This window comes from Setaria viridis, chromosome 5, assembly GCF_005286985.2.
Source record: "Setaria viridis chromosome 5, Setaria_viridis_v4.0, whole genome shotgun sequence".
NCBI lineage: Eukaryota > Viridiplantae > Streptophyta > Magnoliopsida > Poales > Poaceae > Setaria > Setaria viridis.
The window spans coordinates 8,899,139-8,923,153 of NC_048267.2; the positions used below are offsets into that span (position 1 = coordinate 8,899,139).

Genomic DNA, 24,015 nt, shown 5'->3' on the forward strand with positions numbered 1-24,015 from the left:
AAACGAGACGCGGCGGGGCCCGGCGCCAGCCCGCTCCATCCGTATCCACTTTGCTGCGTCACCCCCCGAGCGCTGCTGGGTCTGCTCACCTCTCGGTCAAGGGGGATGGCCGTGACAGGGATCAAATTACCACGCCAGATCGTGCCGCAGCCGCTCCATCGCCCTATTCGGAGTCTGATTGGTTCTCTACTAGAATTTTGGCATGCTAAAATTTTGGTAAAAACTTACCAACATTTTAGTAGTAAAAATGTGGGAGGTCATTAAATTTTGGTAACAAATCAAATAGTAGTCAAAGATTGTTTTGGCAAAATTCTGACGTGCCGAAATTTTGGCAGCCAACCAAACAGATCCTTAAGCTTTTCCAATAACTCTACTTGGAAAAGATCCACTTGCTTCTGTAGGAAGATACTTTTCAGAGAAGCTGATACTTTTTAGAGAAGCTAACCATGCCTGTTTAGATTATCTAAATGCTCTTGTGGGTGTCGACCGTCATTGAGGGAGCTCAAGGTGGCATCTGCCCACGTGGGAGGGAGCTTCAGGTGTGCGGCCATCGGGGAGGAGCTCGAGTGGCGCAGCCATGGGAGAAGGGGGGAGGGAGCTCCAAGCGGTGCAGCCATCTGGCCATCGAGGGGGAGCTCCGGTAGACACGGCCATCGGGGGAGGTAGCTCCGGGCAACACGATCATCGAGGGAAGGAGCTTAGAGCTGTGCTGGATATGGAGGGTGGCGGGGGATGAGAGGAGGCGCAGGATGAGGGCGGCGTCCCATCTGCTCCAAGGATGGCGCGGGATAAGGGCGGCGTCCCATCTTCTCCAAAGACGGCGTGGGATGAGGGCGGCGGCCCGTCTTCTACTGAGGTGCGAGGGATGAGGGTGGCGATGCTCTGAGGGTGGTACAAGGATAGAGATGGCTTGGTGCGACATCGAGACGAGGTCAAAGCTCGGGAAGCTAGTCACGATCAACTTCTCTATTTGTAGTGTAAATAGAGTTTTTGAGACTTTTCGATTATGGGAAAAGGGGTCATGTTTGGAGGAGCCGTGGCCTTTTGGAGCTTCCAATTTAGTGAAACCTCTCGAAATAGGGCCTTCGCTACACTGCCCGTGGCGTCTTCTCCATGCTTCTAGTGACGCCTCGCGGTACCTTCACCCGCCGGTATCCGGACGCTCGCTCCCTCCATGATTTAAGAGAGGCCCATCGGCTCATCTCTCTTGTACCCGGACGCTGGTGGTGCGGTGCTCTTCCTCTCGTTAGCATAGCAGTGCAGTAAGCCAGTGGCCAGTAGTAACCTTTGTTGGAGGAAGGCGAAGATGCTGGAGAAGCTGTGGGACGACGTGGTGGCCGGGCCTCACCCGGAGACGGGGCTCGAGAAGCTCCGCAAGGCCGCCACCCCCCGCCCGATCGTCATCGACAAAGGTAGCGCGGTTTTCTACCACTAGTTGTTATGGTAGCAGTTTGGAACAAAACTTAATCAAGATATATGAAGCACCAATGCAAACTGATCTGATGTCTAACGACGGACTCTCTCAACTACTACAGATCTGCTTAAAAGAAGGCTCATGAAATCATGATCTGCTTAATTTGTTAATACTTTCTCGAGGACCAAAAATGGTTTAAAAGAAAAACTAATTAACGGAGCATCCTAGACATGTTAAGCTGTACACGTATGATGATGATCTTGCGTTAAGAACTAACCCCTAAAAAAAACTTTGTTCTCAAGATGCCGTTGCTGCTGCCGGGAGCTACAAGCGGACGCAGTCGATGCCGTCGACCCCGACGACGCCGGGGACGCCGTCGTCGTCGACGACGCCGCGCGGCGGCAACAACGTGTGGCGCAGCGTGTTCCACCCCGGGAGCAACCTGGCCACCAAGAGCATGGGCGCCAACCTCTTCGACCGCCCGCAGCCCAACTCCCCCACCGTCTACGACTGGTAAGCGCCGTCCATGGTCTCAATGCCCCGGCATCTCTCTGCCGTCCTCGCCGTCCTTTGGTTTATACTTCGTATTAGTACTTAGCAGTAGGATGATCTCTACTTAGTAGTACTATATGGTTTGATTGCTTACTATAGTAGTACTATGCTGATCTGCCAAGGCTCAGATCGAGCAGAGCATCAAAGCAGGTGCCCTCTGAGACTTAGCTGAATGAATGATTACTGTTTCTGTTTCAAACACCAGAATAAGCAGGTCAACTAGCTAGTGAGCCATGAGGTTAGCACTAAACTGAATGGTTACTGTTTCTGTTTCAAGACCGACCCCCCCCCCCCCCCCTAAGCAGATGAACTAGGTATTCAGTTAGCACTAAACAAAGGCAACTCAGGAGCCACTTATAGCGCACCATGATTTGCTCACGTGGCATGCTAATCCAGAAGCACGATCGACTAGTGCTACTGCTTGGTGTTTGCTGGAACGGATAGGCCACTCTGGTCTCCGTTTCTCCAATATAAAACTAACCTGCGAAAATGATCGGTCATGTCATTTGAGCTTCAGCGTTATCATCACGAGTCATGACCTGGGATTGTTCTTTTTATTTCAGGCTCTACAGCGACGAGACCAGGAGCAACCACCGTTAGATCTCGGATCGGGTTGGATGAGATCGACGGAGGAGCGGTGGCCGGTCCCTGTCAGGCCACATGTTTGCTGGTCCTTGTGGTTATCTAAAACGCATGTACCACGGCTGCGTTGCTGTCCGAGGCTAAAGACTTTGCCTTTTATTTAATTTTGTCCTATGTTATGGACTAGGGAGTAAAATGCTTACTACTACTGTCAGTTCCTCTGACTCGATCAGCTTGGCCGCTGAGTGGTAGCGACCGGCGGGCCCTGTGATGGGAACCCTTGTGCTTGGTGTGTAGTTGCTTCTCTGCATCTGTAAATATGCTCGCGTGTAATGGGATATGTCAATCGTATTGTTTCTTCCATGTTTAGTTTCCAAACCTTTGACGTGTAATCCTTCCGTCCCACGGAGACTCTGTTTAGTTTTCAAAATTTGTTCCACAAAATTTGTCCCATAAAAAGTGTTCATGTAATTTTCAAATAGTTCAACAAAGATCCTAGTAATACCAATCGATCATTTACTCCGACAAAGACCTTTATAATACCTTCTGATCTAATTAAATCATTTACTCCGACCATCGATGGACGAGTCAGACTTGCTAAATAAGCAAGGCTAATAGCTCCGACAATTACTGCAAACGTGCATGCATTATTAATTCTACTCGGTAATCCATTCGATTAATAGCTACTATCTTGTCTAACTGTAATCCATCCAATTAATTGCTACTATTTTGTTTAAAATTTTCTAACTAAATAGTCTTTGTGGGGGAACAGTTACCGGCGCTGAGACGACAGTTGGCCATGTTTATTACTCAAATGTTATATTGCTATAGATGTGAGCAGCGGCAATAAAATGCAAATAAATTCATTGATAACGAGAAATTATCGAGGCAAACATTGAAGGGTTAGAGAAAAGTTGTTTGCGTTTATTAGATGATATAATTAGAATTATTTTTCTTGATTATTGTGTTAAGGTGAAATATTTTATTAAAATAAAATGAAGGGAATACTTGGAGTTGTGAGCCGCTCGCCGTTACGGCACGTGTTCGAACGAGGTGAATCTTCCTTCGACGAATCAGAGAGCCGAGGAAGAGGTGAATGGAATTCTATGGATTAACCTATTCATCGCACGTCTACGTGCACCTTAAGTCAATCTCAATACAAAGTTTCATAGGAGTTACATTAGCAACTTCACTGACGTGGTATGGTATTATGAGAAGAGAGAAGGGGAAGTTTCATCAGATGAGAGAGGAGTTTCATCCTCACGACACTCAATAAGCATAGTATAAAGTTGTCAATTTTGGTAACTGTGCTATAAAATTATACACTAAGATAGGCTTTACTGGGTTTGGCCTATGGTAAAAGTTGTAACGTCAGCTCATCAACACACGAACTAATAATTTAAAAGGTTGCCATGTCGTCATGGGGCTGCCGTGTAGGGCTTGGTGACCGTAAGCATTTGGAGGCTGGGATGAAGAATTTCCTCGAGGAAAAAGCTAATGCGAGGACTTAAGACATGTGAGATTCTTCCCTCAGATCTAGTTCGCGTCGCAGCAGATTAGTACAGTACTACAGTACGAGCCACGCAAAGTACTGATGGATCCACAAAGTCCTGTGATCAGCGTGCCAGGTCGACCCTCATCTTCGATCTCAGACCCTGCTAGATAGCGCTAAACTGCTCCGCACGAGTACGTGTCAGCTTAGCGCGGTGGTGTTGCAGCGGAATCCCGTCATGTCGTAGCGAGACACGGGGCCAGGACTCTTTGCAATGCATTATACAACCATCTACAGAACGCAAACATACAACAGCAACAACATCATCTATGTTTTACAAAGGATCGTCTAGAGGTTTATAATGGAAGGAGAGGATCAATGATACTATAAGATGCATTACGTTAGAAACGATTTGTGCTGGCATCTTAATTTTTAAGTGCTGGCGGGCATGAATGCCACCCACCAGCACAAAAGACACAGTAGCCAGCATGTTAAAATCCGTCACCACAAATACAATTGTGTTGGCGGGTGACATAACCACCCGTCAGCGCAAATGGGTGCCTATCTATTATCAACCCGAGCTGGGTGGTGTTTGAGCATTCCCTGATTTGGTCGTCTATCATGTGCCCTCATTGGTGTTTGAGCATTCCCTGATTTGGTCGTCTATCATGTGCCCTCATTCCGATCAGCTCGACAGATCTCTGGATTGGCGGCAACTTGCCGTTCCTTTCTTTGAGTGGCAGGTTTCTTCAGATGAGTCATCCAGCGAGCTAGTGAGGTGCCGCTCTTTTCTCACCTTCATACGTTTCCCCCTGCTGTTGCTTGATTGCCTGTGTTGGTGGCGACGGTTTGTGATAATAATAGTTAGGTTGAGTTAAATTGTTCAAGAATATTCACTCTCAGCTTTGCAAGCCCTGAAATCAATGACAAAGCCACTCCAATAAATTGTCTAACAGTAAATACTATCTTCCATCTCTTTGAAATGTTTGCAACAAGATAATCCACAAAGCCTGTGATCTCCCTAGTTCGAGTATAGATGCTATGGCTATAGAAAAATTCAGTATCTATGCGTTCTGATTTCTCATAATGTGTGTTCTGAGTTCTGATAGTTTGTCAGTAAGTTTCCATATCATTTTATTTTCAGATGATTCTAGCCATTGTTCCTCATTGTAATCTCTGATGTTTTATGCCATTGGAGTCTGTGCGTCCAAATACTATTTGCTGGCTCTCGAAAAAAAATAGATGCATCGAAATTACAGAGCACCCATTTTTCATGACCATGAGATGATTTGGCCATCATTGTAGAATAGCAATTTACCACTTTTCATTATTACAATTGAGATGACCAGCTTTCAGAAAATAATATATGCATTTTGAGATTTTCTGCCATTGGAGTCTGTGCGTCCAAAGGAACTCCCAGATTTTGCAAATAAATGTTTTCTGGCTGGTTGAATATCTTTGTCTGCTCTGAACTAAAATGCCCATAACCCATGACAAATGTTTCTGAAACGAATTCATATTCAGCAAATAGAAATTTTGCTTGGTTGGCTCTATGTTTTTGCCACTTACAAAAGACACCATGCTATTCGTGATAAAGCATAGTTCCTATGCATCATTGTATATCATCTATATCTAGCTTGCACTTATTCATTGATTTTTTAAAAGTGAATCTCATGTTAGCAAAAGTTGCAGTCAACGAACATTTAATAGAAAAGGCTAATATGCATGATTAGCTATATGTTTGGATGGATTAGCCCGATGCACAATTGATCTAAAGGCTGCAGCTTTTAGTTAATATAGAGATTTAAGAGTTACATTGCTGAGGTCGTTATTGTTCAGTTCACGAATCTTTGTACGTTGTCTTCAGATTCTAAACTAGGCTATTCAGTTCATAAGCTGCAAAAAAAGGATTAAAACTGCTATTTTGGTTGTTTATTTGACTTCAAGAACGACGCAGATCAGCAGAACCATAGGACAAAACTTGACGTCAGGCGAGTGATCTGGATGTCTTTGCCCAGTGACAACGAACTAGCCCTAGCAGGTACCTCCGTGCGCACCATTCTCATCTGGATGGTGTGCTCTGGTTCTAAATTTAATCTATATAAATAGAGCCATTAGTACGTAAAATGTTAACCGAGAATGCCTGAAAATTCTGCTTGAATTTTGTAGTCCTGATTTCTTGTCTAGACGACCATTTAATTGTTTACTCATTCACTTATTTATATTTCTATGTTGTCACAGCAGAATAAGCTCTACAAAGATCCTGGGGAAGTAATAGGAAGTGTCAGAATGTTGAAACTGACATTAATCAATTGAATGGTTCATCTATATACAAGACTAAAGTGGAGGATCTAAGGATTGAAGAAGGATGGAACCAGAACAGAGCCAATCTGACGCACTCAAATAGCTAGCAATCTGAGCGATTATTTTCCATTCCAGCTTAGGTCTTTTTCAATATGAGCTAAGTGTGTGTTGATTTTTCTTTTTGTTTATTGTAGTTCCCCCAAATCAATGAAATAGCAGAGTGCACTAAGTTCTCATGGACAAAACTGTGTACTCTGTTTAGATATGATCATTCCAATAGCATAATGTACTCAGTTGTTGACACTGAAATTGAGTTCGATCAGTCAAAAAGTCAAAAAATCATTGTATTCGATTTAAGTTTTTGGTTCTCATATGGCAATTTTTGCAATCATGGTTTTTATGTAAAGATTAATTAATTTATAGTGCCGCCATGTACCGTCACAAAACTAATTTCGATCAATGTCTTCCAATTGCAAATTTATTTTGTTTTTGCCTGATTCTCTTTAGAAATTCTTCCCGCGCAAATATCAGTACTTTAGATTAAAAAACAAGTTCACCCCCTATCAAAAGCCTCTTCCACTCAAAACGTACTGACGCAATTTTGCCTTCAACAAAATCGGGTCTTATTGGATCGACACTCCGGATTCTAGTGTGCACGATATTTTTCTTCTTGAAATTCTCAATATCTTTTATTTGACCGGTGATCAAACCAATCTAGAATTGAACCTCCGTCGCTCTCTGTGTCGCAGGCAACCGCACACGAGGGGAAAAAAACCATGCGCTAGGTAGCTTGTTGTTATCACAGTTTAGTATCTGAAATGCCGAGGAAGAACAACTTGATGCGGACGTTTCGATTTTGCTGATGAATCTTTGTCATGCCAACTTAATTGCTACAGTACCAGTCTGATCTGTTTCCTCTGTAGAGTGCTATATGCTATCGATTTTCTCGATCTTCAGTGCTTGGCCGGTGCTGATGTTCCTCGCCGTCGCAATGCGCCCCTTGCAGGAGCTTCGTTCAGGTGGGCATGTCGGGCCAGGCCGGGGGCAGCGGCGGCGCCGGGGCCGGGCCACCGCCGGCGACGGCGTTCAAGAGCCTGTCCACGGACGGGAAGCGCCGGAGCACGCGGTTCAAGGACGAGGACGAGTACGTCGAGGTCACGCTCGACATCCGGGGCGACGGCTACGCGGTTGCCGTGCGGAGCGTCAAGGGCGTCCCGGGCGGCGGCGGCGGTGGCGGCGCCAGGACCCGGCGGGCTGTCGTCCAAGCTCAGGGCCCTGGATTCAGGAGCGGTCGCGGCGTTGGGCGGGCGCGAAGGCCGGGAGGGCGTCGGGCTGGGGCACAGCGACGAGGACGAGGGTCGAGGAGGGGCGCGCGGTGGAGCTCGCGGAAGCGGTGGCGGAAGGTAGGGGACGAGGCCACCGCGTGGCGCCACTCGCGGCGGGTGAGTGCGGCGCGGACGAGCGTCGCGAGGGTGGGGAGGCGGAGGAAGATCTCGAGCAGGAGGTCCTCGCCGAGGGAGTCGATGGTGGTGGTGTTGTCCGATTGCTGTGGAGATTTCGTCGGTGGCTCGGTTGGATCGCCGGGGACGCCCGGCGCGCGGAGGGGGGAAAAAAAAAGGACGCGCGGAGTGGCAGGCAGTCGAGCGCGCGGAGGGACTCGTACAAATAAGCTATTCCGTACTCAACGGAGGCGTATATATATATATCGTTTAAATTTAGTACTCTAGTAGTTTGTAAAAATCAGTTGGCCCCTAGTCTGACCGTGGAAATGCACTAGGCGGACGAAGCAATTGGGAGCTTATGTAGCCCGGCGAGCGATTGACACGCAGTGGAGAGAGAAGAGGAGGAAAAAGTAGATATAGACAAGTACTTCCTCCGTCTTAAATTGTACATCGTTTTGGTATTTTTAGATTCACATAATATGTACTATATATCTAGATATAAGTGTATATCTAGGCATATAACAAAATGTATAAATATAGAAATATCAAAATAATTTACAATTTGGAACGAAGGAAGCAGTACGGTAATTTTGATGTTTTGACGATCAAGGTACCGGCGGGACCAATGGAATAATTTTTTTTTCATAAATCAGCTTTTAACTAAGCCTGCAATCAAAAGATGAATACTCCTTTGAAGATTTTTTTACATATTCTTGCACACATCTTTCAAACAAAATAAATTCAAAATATTCATCTGCAGAAAAAAAAATTCGTTTTCAACATACATTTAGAACGCAAATATTGCTGGAAAAGTACATGTACCATATTTTTTCACAAATGTTGCAACGAGATTTTATAATAAATTTTCAAGCACTTGAAAATCATGTAAATACTTTATTGCGTTTGTATAGGACATTAGCAAGTATGAACTTACAACAATAAAATAAAATAAAAATTCAGATCCTTCAAAAAAATCGAAAGCAAAATTTTAGATCTTACATTCTTCTCAATCAATGTCTAGGCACACAACTTCTAATATCGCAAGAAACAATGAAAGGGTCTCTAGTCTAGTGGTTAGAGCATCTAAGTAGCACCTAGCCGGCCCAGGTTCGACTCCCCGTGGGAGCGAATTCAACGGATCTGGAATAAAAAATTATAAAAAAATTAGGTAGAGACTTTTCCTGCTGATTTCGGTAAAAAAATATCTCAAGAAACATTAAGCAATGCGTTGCTCGTCGGTGTGTTACTTGCCGGAGCTACTCCTTCACCTTTCTCTAGGATGCAGAGTCGTGCGCCACCATAGGAGGGGATGCAGAGTCGTGCGCCACCATAGGAAGGTAGGGGAAGCATCTATGGTGGGGGATTCAACCCTGAAGAAGTCATCTTCAACCAGAGATGGCGTTCAAGCTGATATGGAGAAGGTGGAGGCATCAGAAGAGACCAACATCAAGGAGCCCAGAGTCCGCCGGTCCAACAACAACAAATACTACAGCCCAGATCAGACCAAGTGACCAAGATCAATACGTTACCGCACCGCTGTCTATATGAAACTCATCTTCTTGCTTGATGAAGCAGGAAATCTGTAAATAGACTAGTTGGCGGGCTTACCGGATTTTAGTAACAATTTATCGTCGATGTACTGAACCTATTACCATAACCTCATTATCTATAGTCTGGTATCACATTTAGGCCTGGTTTGGTTACTCTTGCTTATTTTTAGCACCCGTCACATCAAATGTTTAGATACTAATTAGGAGTATTAAACGTAGACTATTTACAAAACCCATTACATAAGTGGAGGCTAAACGGTGAAATGAATCTATTAAGCCTAATTAGTCCATGATTTGACAATGTGTTGCTACAGTAAATATTTGCTAATGATGGATTAATTAGGCTTAATAGATTTATCTCGCCGTTTAGCCTCCATCTGTGTAATGGGTTTTGTAAATAGTCTACATTTAATACTCCTAATTAGTATCTAAACATTTGATGTGACACGTGCTAAAAATAAGTAACGCTCCTTAATTTTCTTTTCCCATCACCACAATCCGCTGCCGCAACAACCAATCGCCGCCATCACCAACTTCACAATCTGGAGGTTCCATACTACTTGAAGCGCCCGCAATACCTCACTCGCCTGATATCATGAAGTTCCTGTAACATCGCTGAACAAGAACAACGCGGCACTTGAAGGCCTCAACGGCTGGAAGGCGTCCGTTGCTGATTGAGAAAATCGTGCTACATCAATAAGCGCAAAATCGTGTCAAAAATGTGTTGGACATGGAGGAGCTAGACCTTTGGAAGCCGGCCACCGCCCATCTGGTGGCGACCTCGCAAGGCGCGGCTTACAAGAGTTATAAACAGTCAAATATCGAAATTTCGAACTTGAAAAGGTGAGGGTTATAAACAGTCAAATATCGAAATTTCTCAGCTCCCACTTTACCCGGTCAGAAAAAGTCAACGACCGGTCAGTTCCTCCTCCCGTCTCGCCTCCTGCGGCATGCCTCTCCTCCGCTCCGCGCCGCCGGCTCCCGCCGCCGCGGTAACCGTCCCGCGCCGCCACCTCCTTACTTCCCACAGCCGCCTCAAGGCCCCCTCCACCCGGCCGCCCCTCGCTAGCCTCCGCCTCCGCCCCGCCGCCCCGCTCCGCGGCATTCCGTCGAGGACCTGGTGCCGCGCGGAAGCCGCCGATGCCGATGCGGCGCCCTCCCAGGGTCCAGGGGACGACACCGGCGCGCGGAGCGCGCTGGTTCTCCTCGGGGAGGCGCTGTCGCTGGGGTTCCCGGTGTGGGTGGCGTCGGCCTGCGCGATCGCGCTGTGGCGGCCGCCGGCCTTCCTCTGGGTCGGACCCACCGCGCAGATGCTTGGCCTCTCCTTCACCATGCTCGGTCCGTGTCTAGTTCCCTTCGCTTCCCTTCCCCTGCTTCTACATTTCCTTTCCTCTCCTGTGCGGCTGTGCCCACCCTCACGAGTCACGAGTAACGGTGGTGACTTGTGTCACTTGTTGAAGTGGACTCAAACTCTAGTTCCCCCATGTGGGTTTGCTTGCTCTGTTGATGTTCTCCACTTGGTAGCACAGACTGCTGCTACTGATGAGAGTAGTTGGCGTTCTGCTACACTGGGTTCCACATTCTTCAGTGCTTAGGCGGTGTGATCACTGAAATAAATGCGTAACCTGATACAAGGAAAGTATAACACCGAAATTAAAAAGACAGACAACTGTAGAATCCGAGTACACTAGCACAATCAGGCATCTTGCAATTCGTATTCTCACTTTGGTACGAGCCTTGGCTTTCAGTAAGCTGATCTTTTAATCTGGCAATATTGTGGAGGCAGCAAGGCCTGAATGCTGGAATGCTCGTTCGTTACTTCAGTCCATGGGTTCAACCGAATTTCTGCAGCTATGATTAGCAGGACTTTCTCCTCGCATTTGTTGTCACTTGTACATGTAGAAACTGAAGGGTGTTAATTTTCTTGTGCCTGAACATGTTATTTACCACTGGTTTTATTTACTGGCCATGGTATTTATGGTTGGATAATTGATACATGATTTAATCTGTATCTACAGGAATGGGGATGACATTGACGCTGGATGACCTCAAAACCGCATTATTGATGCCTAGGGAGTTGGCTGCTGGATTTATACTGCAATACACGGTCAGTTCCCCCCAGCTTATTTAGTAGATTATTGTCATTTTAAGTGGATTAAAAGCCATAATAATAATAATAATAATAATAATAATAATAATAATAATAATCTTGTTTTCATCTACATTGTCTTTGAGTAGACTGTTATCTTTACAAGTTACAATGGCATTATAAATCTCCCCTTGTAAAAGCTGGTGCTCTTCTATTCATTAGTCCTTTTAATTGGGGATCATTAGGATTTTTTTTTCTGTATTCTATGTTTTGCCACTCCATGTGCAATAAAAATCCAGAGTAAGTGATCTATGTACAGGTGATGCCACTGTCAGGATTTTTTGTGAGCAAGTTGTTGAAATTGCCAGCTCATTATGCTGCTGGACTGATTTTAGTGTCATGTTGCCCTGGAGGTGCGTATGCACTTCCTGTTTTTTGTCTATAGATTTGATGCCAGCTCTTAAACTGATAAGGCAATTGTATCTGCAGGCACGGCAAGCAACATTGTGACCTATTTAGCAAGGTAATGAAAAAAATCATGTTGAGAATACATGCCATCATGAGCTTTTTACAAATTAAACCACTAGTCATCTGGTAGGCGGCAATCTATTCTGATTTCTGAGCTTCATTTAAATATGTTCAGATATATGAAATGTTGTAGAAGTTTTGTTCTCAACTGAGGATAGGAATAAACAAATTCACAGACAATAAAGAGATACATGGACATGGACTTGAGTAGAAGAAGAAAAAAACTTTGATGGTTACATCCAGTAACTGGAATCTGGAATCTTACTGACCCCTGATGGCAGGTTTAGTGTGTCCTTTTCCCATTTGGGCTCACATTCCAATACGTTTGTTACTCTGAATCCATTATATTTATCCCTCTTTCTAATATATTTCAGAATCAAGTCTCTTGAAAAATCTGTTACTAGTCCAAGGTTTCCGGTTAGCACTCTAACACTCTTTGTGATCTCCAGTTTTTGGAGCCAATCTTTCTGGAGATGCATGTTTGTCTTTTGAATTATTTGAACATGATTCGGGTTCTACTTTTTTAAATTCGTGAAGGCATCTCTAGAACCTAGTTAACCAGCTTACTCTGCCTGTCTGCCAGTAAGTGGCCAAATCAGCTAGACCTAGAACAAGTCAAATCACCTGCCAGTGCTTTGCCAAACTGAAAAGGATCTGGTCTTGATCACGGTATCATAGTTTAGCCATTAGAACATTATGCAACAGTTCTGACCAGTTAAAGAAAAAAAAACTATTCTGGCTGTTAGTTACCGACTGTTTTTCTTTACATAATGTCAAACTATGGCCAGATGTTGTATTGCTATGGTTGGGCAACAAGATTATCATTGATATGTTCAGATGACGTAAATAACAACTTTCAGATTGCTTGTGACCCATAGCAGCTGTGTTATGAAACAAATTGCGAGGTATATTTGAGTGGTCCATCCAGCGCCTTATGATATAGGGTAGGGTGGTCATAGCATCCGATATCTGATTGGAATTATATTTTAGGCGTACTGCCTAGTGATTCAGAAATGTTGGCGGAACAAATATTTTAAGTAAATATCTTGAATTATTCAGTGGATGAAAATTGATTTGATAAGTTAGTGCATTTACATCAAATTCAAATGCAGTGGAAGCAAATAGTCAAAATTTACGATCAGCATTTTCAGGGAATTGTATTTTAGTACCCAATGGAAAGTGAAACTTAGATAAATTAATTGCCATGTTGCAGGGCAAATGTTGCTCTTTCGGTGCTGATGACGGCAGTAAGCACATTTGCTGCAGCGGTAATGTGCCACTCTCACATCTGTAATCTTCAACTTAGCTGTTATCCTTTCCTTTTCCTTCACATCTTGCTTCCTGATGCAGTTCATGACTCCTCTCCTGACATCCAAACTTGCTGGACAATACGTTGCAGTGGATCCAATGGGACTTTTTGTGTCTACATCTCAGGTGCTTAAAGTTTCAAATTTATATGTTTTACATTAAATTCTTTGACCTCTGGCTGATGCTGATATATCTTATACAGGTCGTCCTCGCACCTGTCCTTTTGGGTGCTCTACTTAATCAGTACTGTAATGGTTTGGTTCAAATAGTGTCCCCCTTGATGCCCTTCGTTGCTGTAGCAACAGTAGCCGTTCTCTGTGGCAATGCTATTGCACAGAATGCTTCAGCTATCCTGTCATCTGGGGTCCAAGTAGTTTTATCTGTTGGTTGTCTGCATGGAAGTGGCTTTTTCTTCGGCTACGTTCTCTCCAGAATACTTGGCATTGATACCGCTTTGGCAAGAACAATCTCTATAGAGGTTGGCATGCAGGTAATTGATGTAGAAGTACCATACATTATATTATCTCGGATACAGATCATTTGAAAAGTTTCCATTTCATTCTATATAAGCAACTTTACATATCTTGCCTAGTCAACCAAGCGACTAGCCATGGATATATTATACATATGTCACCAATGTTATGCCGTTCTAATTTCCTACCTCGTCTTTGTATTTATTTATACCTCACTGAATTTCCTATCCATGCAGAACTCTGTGCTAGGTCTTGTCCTTGCAACGAAGCATTTCGGCAATCCCCTCACCGCAGTTCCATGTGCCGTTTCGAGCATCTGCCACTCGGTCTATGGCAGCATTTTAGCTGGGATCTGGAGGTCTATGCCCCCGACAGAAAAGCGGGAATGATGCGGACATGCGGTGACCATCAGCAGCAGGCCAGCAGCGCGTCGTCTATGATCAGCTGCATGACTGCATCGAGCGCAGCACAGTGGTGTTCACTGTAAATCACCAGGCTTGCATTAGACATGTGTTTCGTTTGTTTCTAGGAGGTGCCTTGAACCTCATCGTGTTTATTTAGTATTTTTCGTAAATGTCGATGAATAAGTATGCTCTCTCATTATACTCTGAAAATTTTAGTTGGCGTATACATGGTAGCTGCCTAGCTGGGGAGATTCACCATGGTAGTATGCTCATCAGTACACCTTAGACTTTAATAGCTAGTGTTACGGAGCACATCTTTTCAGTTTCTCAAGGACGTAGGACGTAATATTTTACAAAAGTTGGGGCGACCATGTATTCAGTCGATCACATTTGCAAAGGAGCAATAAATGTCCACTTCACACATCTGCCAAGTACAGAAACTAATACACAGTAATACTCTGGTAATAATCACTTCAAGTTTTTAAATACTCCTTCAAGTTTTTTAAATACTCCTACCATCTGCACAAAAGAATATTAACCCCACAAGTTGAAACAAATCAACTATGCAAGTGAACCTGACTCATCTGAAAACTACTGATTGACAACAACCTACAGACACTTATCTCACATCTCATAAGGTATACACCAACTGGCTCTCCCAAGTTTATTTTTGGGGGGCTCCTCAACCGTATACAAAAGCCCTGAGTCATCAAAAGGTTCAAGATCCAGATATCTACGAACAAAATACTTCCATTTGAACTAACTGGCCCACTTTATTCAATGTCTAGTTGGCGACTTTGATGGCATACACCAGCTCCTGAATCACAATGTTCAAAGAGTAAAACAATTAGCAAAACAAAAAAAAGGAAAAGCTCAAACATGATATATATATATGTGCATCAAGGTTAACGAGATAATCGTCCCCAACAAAAAGGAAAGGTTAATGAGATAATCGAGTGTCTGATCTCACCAGAACCCCATTGGGAAATGTGAATGAGGAACGCAAGTCTGAAAGGCGTTCCTCCCCTACAAGCCTTGCCTTATCGAAACCAGATGTGTTAGTGCTGACAAGGTCGCTGTAAGAAGGCTTCAACGCATATATCTCAACTTCTTCATCTTTGTGAGATGTCTGAGTGGCGACAAACTACATGCAAGCATAGACAGAACCATCTGTAAGCTCTAGAACAGTCTGACAGTGGATCACTGACAAAATGCTCCTATAAGGACTCACCTGACACAGCTGTTTGATGGAGAGAGTTGGGCCACAACACAGATATGGCTTCTCCAGATTTGGTGTAGTTTGTCCATCCAGTGGAAGCAGACAAAGATGTATGTCACGCTATCAAATAAAATCAGCAACCAATGAGGCACTCAAATGAATAAGAAAACATATCAAGTGCACTGTTTTATGTTCACCTCACTATCATTGTCATCAGAATTTCGCAAACATTCGACCAACTTGATCATGCGCCCACCCTTGAGCACCCTGCCATTTGAACCAATAAAGCTTCTGTAGCGAGTCTGGCTGCGAGTACCATTCTTTCCCCATGCTCGCAGTGGAGATGTGCTAAAATTTTCTCGGAGATTCCTACATCATCCTTATCATCAGAAGCAACCTCTTCATTGCATGCTGCTCGGGCAGGTGAAGAACGTGGTGTTGGCCATTTCGGTGGTCGTTTTTGCTTTTTCTCTTGGGAACTCTCCTCAGCAGATGACTCCTCTTTGCCACCGTTTTCACCGTTTCCATCCTCTTCATCATCAGAACAGGCCAGTGCAGCAGCATCAGAACTAGCTCTTCCTCTGCCACGAAAATAGGTACTATGCCCATGGGCCCAAATGTTGCGGCGTGATCTTCTTACAAATGCAGCAGCAGTAGCTTTGGCAGTAGATTTCCGCCCAATAACTTCTGATTGTTTCCTAAAAGCCTCAGCAATGGATGCTTGAATCTTCATAATCAGAAAAACAATGGTTAGTTGATGTTAAAGAAAGGGGGAAACAAACTGTAAGCAAATATGTCATCCGTTTGTTCAGATCTGTATAGGTGTCAGACTTTAATACATGATACAGTATCACTTGACATCATTCGTACAATGCACACATATCAAAATTAGGGGTTGTGCTAAACTTTAGCTTCTGTCACATCGGATGTTTGGACACTAATTAGGAGTATTAAACATAGGCTAATTACAAAACTAATTGCACAACCCCTAGGCTAAATCGCGAGACGAATCTATTAAACCTAATTAATTCATGATTTGACAATGTGGTGCTACAGTAACTATTCGCTAATAATGGATTAATTAGGCTTAATAGATTCATCTCGCGATTTAGCCTAGGGGTTCTACTATTAGTTTTGTAATTAGCTCATGTTTAGTCCTCCTAATTAGTATCTGAACATCCGATGTGACAGGACTAAAGTTTAGCCCCTGGTATCCAAACGCTCGGTTCGGTTCTTGAAGAAAAAAGCTTCTTAAATACTTTTATATGCACTTTGTGGACACAACAGTACACAATTGGTAATTTCATTACTCCACTACTGATGGGTTAAAAGTTTCAGAATAACATAATGAAGTTGGAAAGTTGTTCCATCGCTAGCTTATTATCCTTAGCATTGAATTTGACGGAGTTTTTCTACCACCTACCACCTATGTTTCACCGATACGTGATACCGGTACGCCGATACGGCAAATCCCCAAAAACCATGATACACCGATACGTCTAGTATATATAACTAAATCATTTTTTTCATATTTCATCAAAACAAAAATAACAAAATATGCAAAATAGTGATACGTAGAAAACACAATTTGTCAAGCAATGCATAAGTAGCAAGATAAATAATATACACTCATATACAGCAAGCAGTTCAAAGATTAAGAGGCAAATTAAGGAAACATTGCATTACATAACTTAGGGATAAAAGGCAGCAGCTTGGTTTATAGGCCCAGTATAGAACCAAGCGAACCAAGCTTAAATGAAATGTTACTGTCAAAAGTATCGGATAGACGTATCGCTGAGTATCAGACAAGTTTTGAGAATTAAATTATTTATTTTTAAATCAAATTAATCTAATATGGGAGTATCGAGACGTATCGGGGCGTATCCAATACCAATATGGCAGCCTCCCAGCCGTATCAGTGATACATAGCCTACCAGAAAATGCTAATATAGAAGGTGATCACGGAACGCTGGCTAGAACCGCCCGCCAGTTCGATCGCCTCGTCAGGATGTCTTTGGTGGGGCTTTTCAACCTGTTTTTATTTTTGCAAAAGCTAAAAACCAACCAAAGAACCTAAAAGCCATATGTGCTTTTGCCCAAAAGCTGCTTTTGCTCTAGTACAAAACCAAAAGCACCTTCCCCCTACTTTTAAGTGCTTTTGAGGGAAAAAATTACCCACTTGCCACTGGTTATGAACATACCTGTTCGTTTTTCTCCCCTGTTCTATTTCTCCCGCACGCGCTGGCATGGCCGGTGCCGTGGCCAAGGGGAGGAACTGGCGTAGGCGCGCAGCCACTGCGCGTGGTGGATGGGGGCGCCACGGCTTCTGGAGATGATGACGGACTGCCGGCGTTCCCCGCGGCCGCAGATGCTCTCCGCGGGGCGCTACAGCCAGGCCACCGCCGTCCAACACGAGGCGAGGTGGCACAGGACGCTGACGCCATCCGGCACAGGCGCAGAGTGCGGAAAAGCCGTGGGCTTTGGCGAGGGAGGAGGCGGAGCGCCGCCGAGTTGCAGACCTCGACGCCATGGGGGCTATGGGCGAAGATGTTCCGGTGGTGGTGGAGAAAGTTGAGTCGGACAAGAAAAAAGGATGGGGATGAAAGGATGCCCGAGCTCAAGTCCACCGCAACCACCTCACCGTCGCCGGTCCGATTCACAGCCAAGGGTTGGCATCCGACCCGATTCCTCGTGACCACGGCTTCCTCAAGACCTCCCGCATCCATTTTTTCGCTCACCGGCCACTCTCCCTTGCCGTGCAGTGCTCCCGGCGTCGCTCCCCATCGGCTCTCGTCCGCCCCTGTCCGCTGCCCATCGCCACCCCTGGACCTGCACTGCACCGCCTCTTCCTCGTCGCCGGCCCCTTGCTAGTGAGCTCCACGGCCTTTGGTCGCTGCGTGCCCGCCTTCCCTATCGCCGGCCAGGGCCACGGCCGGCCATGTGCCGTGCGCTGTGCCGCCCGTGCCTGTGCGCGCACGTGGAGGTGCTGTGAGAGAAGAAAGAGAAGGAGAGGGGGTACGGGGAAGTTTCAGGAACCTTTGTGCAAGAGTTAAATAGATCTGAGGGTTGAAATGCAAGATGACCGCGGTTCACAGCTACAGCTTCATAGCTGCTCTAACCAAACGGCCTTCTGCTTTTCTCACAGCTGTTTTCTCACAGCTACTTTTATACAGCTTATAGCTAGCTTTTTCAAAAATCACAGCCCAACCAAACACACCTAAATGCGGCAGCGGCGAGAGTCAGCGACCATGGGCCGCTTGTGGAGTTGTGGAGGTGTGTGCCTGTATGGTGTGCTCGTGTGGTGTGGGCGAGTGGGTAAAGCAATTGTGTGCGCGCAGCACGTGACAGGGTCCACGGGCCCAGGGGTGGTTTGAGGCGAGCGGGGGACTGGCAGTGGGCCCGTTCCGCGAATTAGGGACAGGTACTTCGCTTTGGTGGGACCTCACCCGCAAATGAGGGACTCGTACAACGAGCCGGCTGCCCGGCTTGGATAGTGCTAGCTCAGCTCACCCGCAAACGAGGGAAAGGGGGACTAGTACAACGAGCCGGCTGCCCGGCTCGGTTAGTGCTGGCTCGTTAGCTAGCTCGGCTCAATATGCCCGCAAGGTGAAAGTGTAGTAGAGTTCGGTTTGTGAAAAGCATGGGAGCTTGTTTTGGGTAAATGCATTGAACAACAAAAGTTTTGCCATACATGAAGAAATTGAGATAGATATTAGTTGTCCATTTTGTAGATCAGTTAACAAGTCCCTCAATGAGACACCAGGTATTATTAAAAAAACGGAGCACACTTACAATGGCACTTAGTATGACTAGGTTCTCTTCGAAAACAATAGTATGACTAAGTTCGTCTTGCCTGGCCGGCAATCTACCTACGTCTCATTTGCCTCTTTGTTGCTAAGTATGCTAACAATGGACGTCTCACGATAACCTGAATAGACTAGTAACATAAATGTTGGAATATATAGGGCTAGGGTACCCGCTAAAGGAGAGATAGGCCGATCGAGTCTTCATAGAGAAAGATGGGCGATCACAAGTGGAGACCCGGCCCACTACGTTTTTTTAAGGGAAAAACTCATCAGCGTCGCAAATGACCAGCCAAAATTAGCAAAATAGAAGCCGCATACGCTAAGTCATTTGTGCCTTAGGACGTGCTTGGTTGCCTGAGCTAGTTGTAGCAAGCGCTAAAATAAGGATAGTTCAACAAATAAAATGGTCCACCTATGACACCCCCCTGCGCTCGATGATCACACTCCCAATCTGCTAGAAGCATGAAACGAAAAGGTGCCCGGTTTCACATCTTTATTTTTTGAGGGCAGGGCCTTCAGTACACATATCTGGCGAGATACAATTTAATTAAATACTAAAAATGACCATAGTCGCTTGGTTGTACTGTGCTACACTAGTATACTATGCTTTTAAAGAAAAAATCAGTACATAATTAATGCTACAGATAGGAGCTACATCTAGCATTAAAAATGTGCAATGTCAAATAAATATAAATCCATGCTAGATTTCAGATTTGATTAATTATTTGTTCCCGCAACTAACCATATATAAGTACATGCTTAAATTGTGTCCCGTGCAAGAATGTGCAGTCTAGTCTATGATGTGCAGACCTGATCCTTAATTTCGGTTAGCCTGATGATGACCACAACTTCGCCGACCATCAGGTGAGTCGTGAGTCCCCAGCGTACGGATCCCAGGCCATTTTTTTTCGTGAATACGCAGGAGATCTGCGTATCTTTCGATTTAGAAGAATAATAACAAAGTTGTTACAACGCGGACTTTCCGAGCACACGCACACGGTTTCGAGAGTCAGGGGCGTTTACATCGGAAAGCAGCAACCGAAAGAAATAAATAAAACAAAGCGCCAGACGCTGATCAGTTAGGCTGCTGCACACCCGCAGGTAGCGGCCATCCTAAACTGGCTAGGTGCCTTGCTCCGGCCTGTGACCATAACGCTGCTTCATCAAGAACGTCTTGCAGCAGTGCCACCGGCGTCTTTGGGGCTCTTCTGTCGAAGATGCGATCATTACACCCATATCTTTCACGTGATAAGCATGAAGCTGGAATCCATCCCTTTTCGTTGTAGATCGCTTAGTCCTTGGCGCTTTTGAATCCACCAATCAATCGGCTTCATGTCCTGAGATGGCGCCTGATTCAGGAGGTGCCGGAGCGAGCTGACAGAGTGCCAAATTTGCTGTGAGAATGGACAATGGGCAAAGAGGCGGCAGCTGTTTCTGGTTCTTGGTCGCAAAATGTGCAGGTTGTGTTAGATTGCAATCCTCGCCTGTGGCACCTAACAGCTGTCCAGAGCCTATCTTTGGTGGCGAGCCACATGAAAAAACGCACTTTCAGAGGCACCCATGCCTTCCATATGAGTTTGCCTGTGGCCGAGCTAGCTGCTCCGAGGAAGAATGCTCTGTACGCGGATTTGGATGTAAAGGTGCCAGATGGTTCCCACCTCCAGGTGACCAAATCCTCAACTCCCGTTGTTAACTGAACCTGCTGCATTCGATGCCAAAGCTGGACGTATTGGTGAATGGCCGGCACTGTTAACGGTCCGACAATAGCATTTATCCAGCGCTTCTGCTGTAACCCGTCAGCCACTGTTTGCCTGTTCCTTATCCGCGTTCTAACGAGCTTGCACAGATTCGGGGCGACGATGCCTGGGGATGAATCGTCGTTCCATCTGTCAATCCAGAAGAGGGCCATATTACCATCACCAATTTGCACCTGTATTGAGGACTGAAACATTTGCTGCAGCATTGACTCGTTTCCTAACTGAAACTGCAGTTTTCTCCAGGGTCTGTTGGCGTCAGTTTTCTTGAGCCAAAGCCATCTCATTCGTAGTGCATAAGATGCAATTCTGAGATCCATGATGCCTAGTCCTCCCAAGTCTGTGGGTTTGCAAGAAGTAGTCCATGCTACGAGACATTTGCCCCCAGTAGTTGTCTACTTTCCTGCCCACAGGAAGCCTCGCCGAAGCTTGTCGATTTCTTGGAAGACCCAGTCAGGCACCTTCAGAGAGATGAGTGTGTGGGTGCAGATGGATGTCATAACAGCTTTAACCATAGTCAACTTCCCTGCTTTGTTCATGAGGCCTGCTTTCCATGTTGGGATGGTGCTGGCAACTCGATCAACCAAAGGTTGAAGGTGAACCTTCTTTAGACGTCCTACTGTCAGGGGGAGGCCAAATACTGAATGGGGAAGTCAGTCACTTTGGCCGGCAGGATATTACTGATCAGTTGCAATTGCTCATCTGTGCATGCAATTGGCACTATAATGCTTTTGTGCAAGTTGGTATGTAGGTCTGAGGCATTTCCAAAGAAGATTAGGATCTCCTTTACAGTTACCAAATCCTAAATGGCAGGTGTAACGAAAAGCATCACATCGTCGGTGTAGAGCGAGCATTGGTGCTGAATTGCTGCATCTGGTGGAGTGCTGATCACTCCGGCCTGGGCAGCCTTCTTGAAAAGCTTGTGCAGCACCTCCATGGTGATTATAAACATCATTGGCGAGAGTGGGTCGCCCTGCCGTAGCCCCCTCGCGTTGTGTATGAGCCTGATAGGATCACCATTCAGAAGAACTCGTGTGGTGGCCGAGGAAAGCAGGGATGAGATCCAGTCACGCCACTTGGTCCCAAACCCCATTGCAGCGAGAACTTGTAACATGAACGGCCAGTTAACCGTGTCAAAAGCCTTGGAGATGTCTAGCTTGATGAGCAGGGTAGCCTTCTTCAAGCAGGGTGGCCTTCTTCTTACGGTGTAACGTCCTTGCAGCTTGCTCGACGAATTTAAAATTATCGTGGATGGACCGGTTGTGGATGAAGGCACTTTGGTTAATGTCGATGAGGCGCTGCAATTCAGGCGCTAGGTGATGAGCATATACTCACATCACAGGGCACGTAGCCTGCCCCCGCCGCCGACGTGCTCGCGTGCACGGTGCACCGGTCGGTACCTGACCCTCACCCCCGGACCCCATACGTCAATGCTGGTTTTGCCCTTCTTGTTGCTACCAATGGGCGCGCGGCTCACGATAACCTGGCCACTATAGCCTATAGGTGCCAAGAGTGGTGGTGATGGCCGGTTGATGCTGATACATGTCAGGTATACGCAAAAACGACAACAGAGTGGGCAGATGGATCGAGTGTTCTAGCTAGATGCATGCATGATCATGCATCCATGTGTGAAAACGCGTCGCATATGACTGTAAGATCAGAGTAGCCCCAGAAATGGCAAAAATCCGAGCCGTGCAAGCCAACTGATTTGGTGCCTTCGTGGAATGAAAGAATCTGACGAACTCGATCGGTCCGTGATCGATCGAAGATGGCGTCGCCCATGCCTAGAGCTAGAGGCTCCAGCGAGTCGATCAGGCGGTGAACAACGCAAAACGTCACGCGGGTACACGTGCGCCCGCCGATCAAACGAACTCCGAAGCACGAACGGGACAGGCGTGTTCAATCGGTGCGTATGAACGATGGGAACATGCTGGGTAGTACGGTGATCGGTGAATAACACACTTTGAATACTGAAGATGCAAGCGAGTTGCCCAACCCATCTCATGTTTGGTACCCATCGGTTGATGAGTATGCGTCCAACCTAGCTTTTTTTTTTGTTGGAAGGGTTAGTACGAAGCTTTGGAGAATCTCAAAACTGACAAAGCAACACTGTGAACATACGAACTGTATCTATGCAATTGATGAAACAGTGCACATATACGAACCGTATCTAAATGCATATGATTGTGGAAGAATGATAAACATGGAGCGGTTTAATTACAAACAATTAATCAATTATGAATGCATATGAATACATGCTAGGTTTGTCTGTTCACGCAGATCCGATGATCACGCCTTCCTCAACTGCGTCGAATGCAACTACGTATGCAAGTGTACGGTACTAGTTGTGATCTGGTACTTTCTGCTATCTAGGCAGCTACTCCAGTTAATAGCAGGAGATGACCTTGTCCAACACCATCAGGTGCGTCCCCAGCGTCGCGGTCGTCGCCGGCGCCGGCGCCATCAGCATCTTCACCGGGCACGTCGCCTCCAGCCTCCTGCTCCGGCCGAGGTGCACCGGTCGGTACCTGACCACCCCGGAGAGCTTCAGCTCGAGCTCGAACACGCCCGAGGCGCGCTCCTTCGCGAACTCCGCCGCCGCGGCGCCGCCGCTCCCGAGCGCCACGCCGCGCGGCGACGACACCGCCAGCACGCGGAACTCCTCAGACTTCCGCGGCGGGATCCTCCTACCGGCCTCGGCAAGGCGGTCGCCGTCGAAGCGCCGCCCCGCGAAACGGAGCTCGGCGTCGAGCGGGGCTGCGAGCTCGGCGCGCATCGCCCAGTTCGGGTTCCGGAGCACGACGGTGAGGGAGAGGTTGTACGCGAGGGAAGCGGCGGTGGCGCCGCCGTTGCGGGTGCCGCCGCCGGTGATGAGGTCGAGGCGGGCCAGGGAGGCGTCGGTGACGGTGGCGCGGACGGGGAGCGCGAAGGCGAAGGCCGCGACGAGGACGGCGGCGAGCGCCAACGCGGCGAGGAAGGTGTACAGGTTGCAGGTGGCCTTGGCGCCGCAGATGCAGCAGAGGAAGCAGCACATGGCGCAGCAGCGGAGGTTGTCGTCCTCCATGGCCGATCACGCTGGTGCCGAACTGCCGATCACT

The 24,015-nt window shown here is 46.4% G+C and overlaps 3 protein-coding genes across 3 annotated transcripts; 2 read left to right on the forward strand and 1 right to left on the reverse strand.

Annotated features, from left to right (window-relative positions):
- Nucleotides 1-1,198: 1,198 nt before the first annotated feature.
- On the forward strand, nucleotides 1,199-2,911 carry LOC117859199 (dormancy-associated protein 1). The gene is made up of 3 exons (XM_034742397.2): nucleotides 1,199-1,412; nucleotides 1,717-1,927; nucleotides 2,530-2,911. The coding sequence occupies exons 1-3, from the start codon at nucleotides 1,307-1,309 to the stop codon at nucleotides 2,564-2,566; spliced, it is 354 nt and encodes a 117-aa protein (XP_034598288.1). The 5' UTR covers nucleotides 1,199-1,306; the 3' UTR covers nucleotides 2,567-2,911.
- A 7,296-nt stretch (nucleotides 2,912-10,207) lies between these two features.
- LOC117859279 (probable sodium/metabolite cotransporter BASS1, chloroplastic) lies at nucleotides 10,208-14,364 on the forward strand. Its single transcript, XM_034742491.2, has 8 exons — nucleotides 10,208-10,674; nucleotides 11,355-11,443; nucleotides 11,745-11,838; nucleotides 11,915-11,948; nucleotides 13,167-13,221; nucleotides 13,304-13,387; nucleotides 13,464-13,751; nucleotides 13,971-14,364. The coding sequence occupies exons 1-8, from the start codon at nucleotides 10,287-10,289 to the stop codon at nucleotides 14,121-14,123; spliced, it is 1,185 nt and encodes a 394-aa protein (XP_034598382.1). The 5' UTR covers nucleotides 10,208-10,286; the 3' UTR covers nucleotides 14,124-14,364.
- A 458-nt stretch (nucleotides 14,365-14,822) lies between these two features.
- Nucleotides 14,823-16,085, reverse strand: LOC117856205 (putative E3 ubiquitin-protein ligase RING1a). Its single transcript, XM_072294189.1, has 4 exons — nucleotides 15,555-16,085; nucleotides 15,370-15,477; nucleotides 15,109-15,282; nucleotides 14,823-14,955 (listed from the first exon to the last, which is right to left on the reverse strand). Exons 1-4 carry the CDS (start codon nucleotides 15,603-15,605, stop codon nucleotides 14,923-14,925), a joined length of 366 nt encoding a protein of 121 aa, XP_072150290.1. The 5' UTR covers nucleotides 15,606-16,085; the 3' UTR covers nucleotides 14,823-14,922.
- Between the last annotated feature and the right edge of the window lie 7,930 nt (nucleotides 16,086-24,015).

Bases quoted from the DNA above. Each gene is read 5' to 3' on its own strand.
- LOC117856205 (XM_072294189.1), bottom strand. From the start codon at position 15,605: ATGATCAAGTTGGTCGAATGTTTGCGAAATTCTGATGACAATGATAGT. The intron at 15,478-15,554 runs GTGAACATAAAA...TTTATTTGATAG, and splicing joins CTGATGACAATGATAGTGAG to CGTGACATACATCTTTGTCT. The intron at 15,283-15,369 runs GTGAGTCCTTAT...GCTTGCATGTAG, and splicing joins CCATCAAACAGCTGTGTCAG to TTTGTCGCCACTCAGACATC.
- LOC117859199 (XM_034742397.2), top strand. From the start codon at position 1,307: ATGCTGGAGAAGCTGTGGGACGACGTGGTGGCCGGGCCTCACCCGGAG. The intron at 1,413-1,716 runs GTAGCGCGGTTT...TTTGTTCTCAAG, and splicing joins CCCGATCGTCATCGACAAAG to ATGCCGTTGCTGCTGCCGGG. The intron at 1,928-2,529 runs GTAAGCGCCGTC...TTTTTATTTCAG, and splicing joins TCCCCCACCGTCTACGACTG to GCTCTACAGCGACGAGACCA.
- LOC117859279 (XM_034742491.2), top strand. From the start codon at position 10,287: ATGCCTCTCCTCCGCTCCGCGCCGCCGGCTCCCGCCGCCGCGGTAACC. The intron at 11,839-11,914 runs GTGCGTATGCAC...TTGTATCTGCAG, and splicing joins AGTGTCATGTTGCCCTGGAG to GCACGGCAAGCAACATTGTG. The intron at 13,388-13,463 runs GTGCTTAAAGTT...TATCTTATACAG, and splicing joins TTTTTGTGTCTACATCTCAG to GTCGTCCTCGCACCTGTCCT.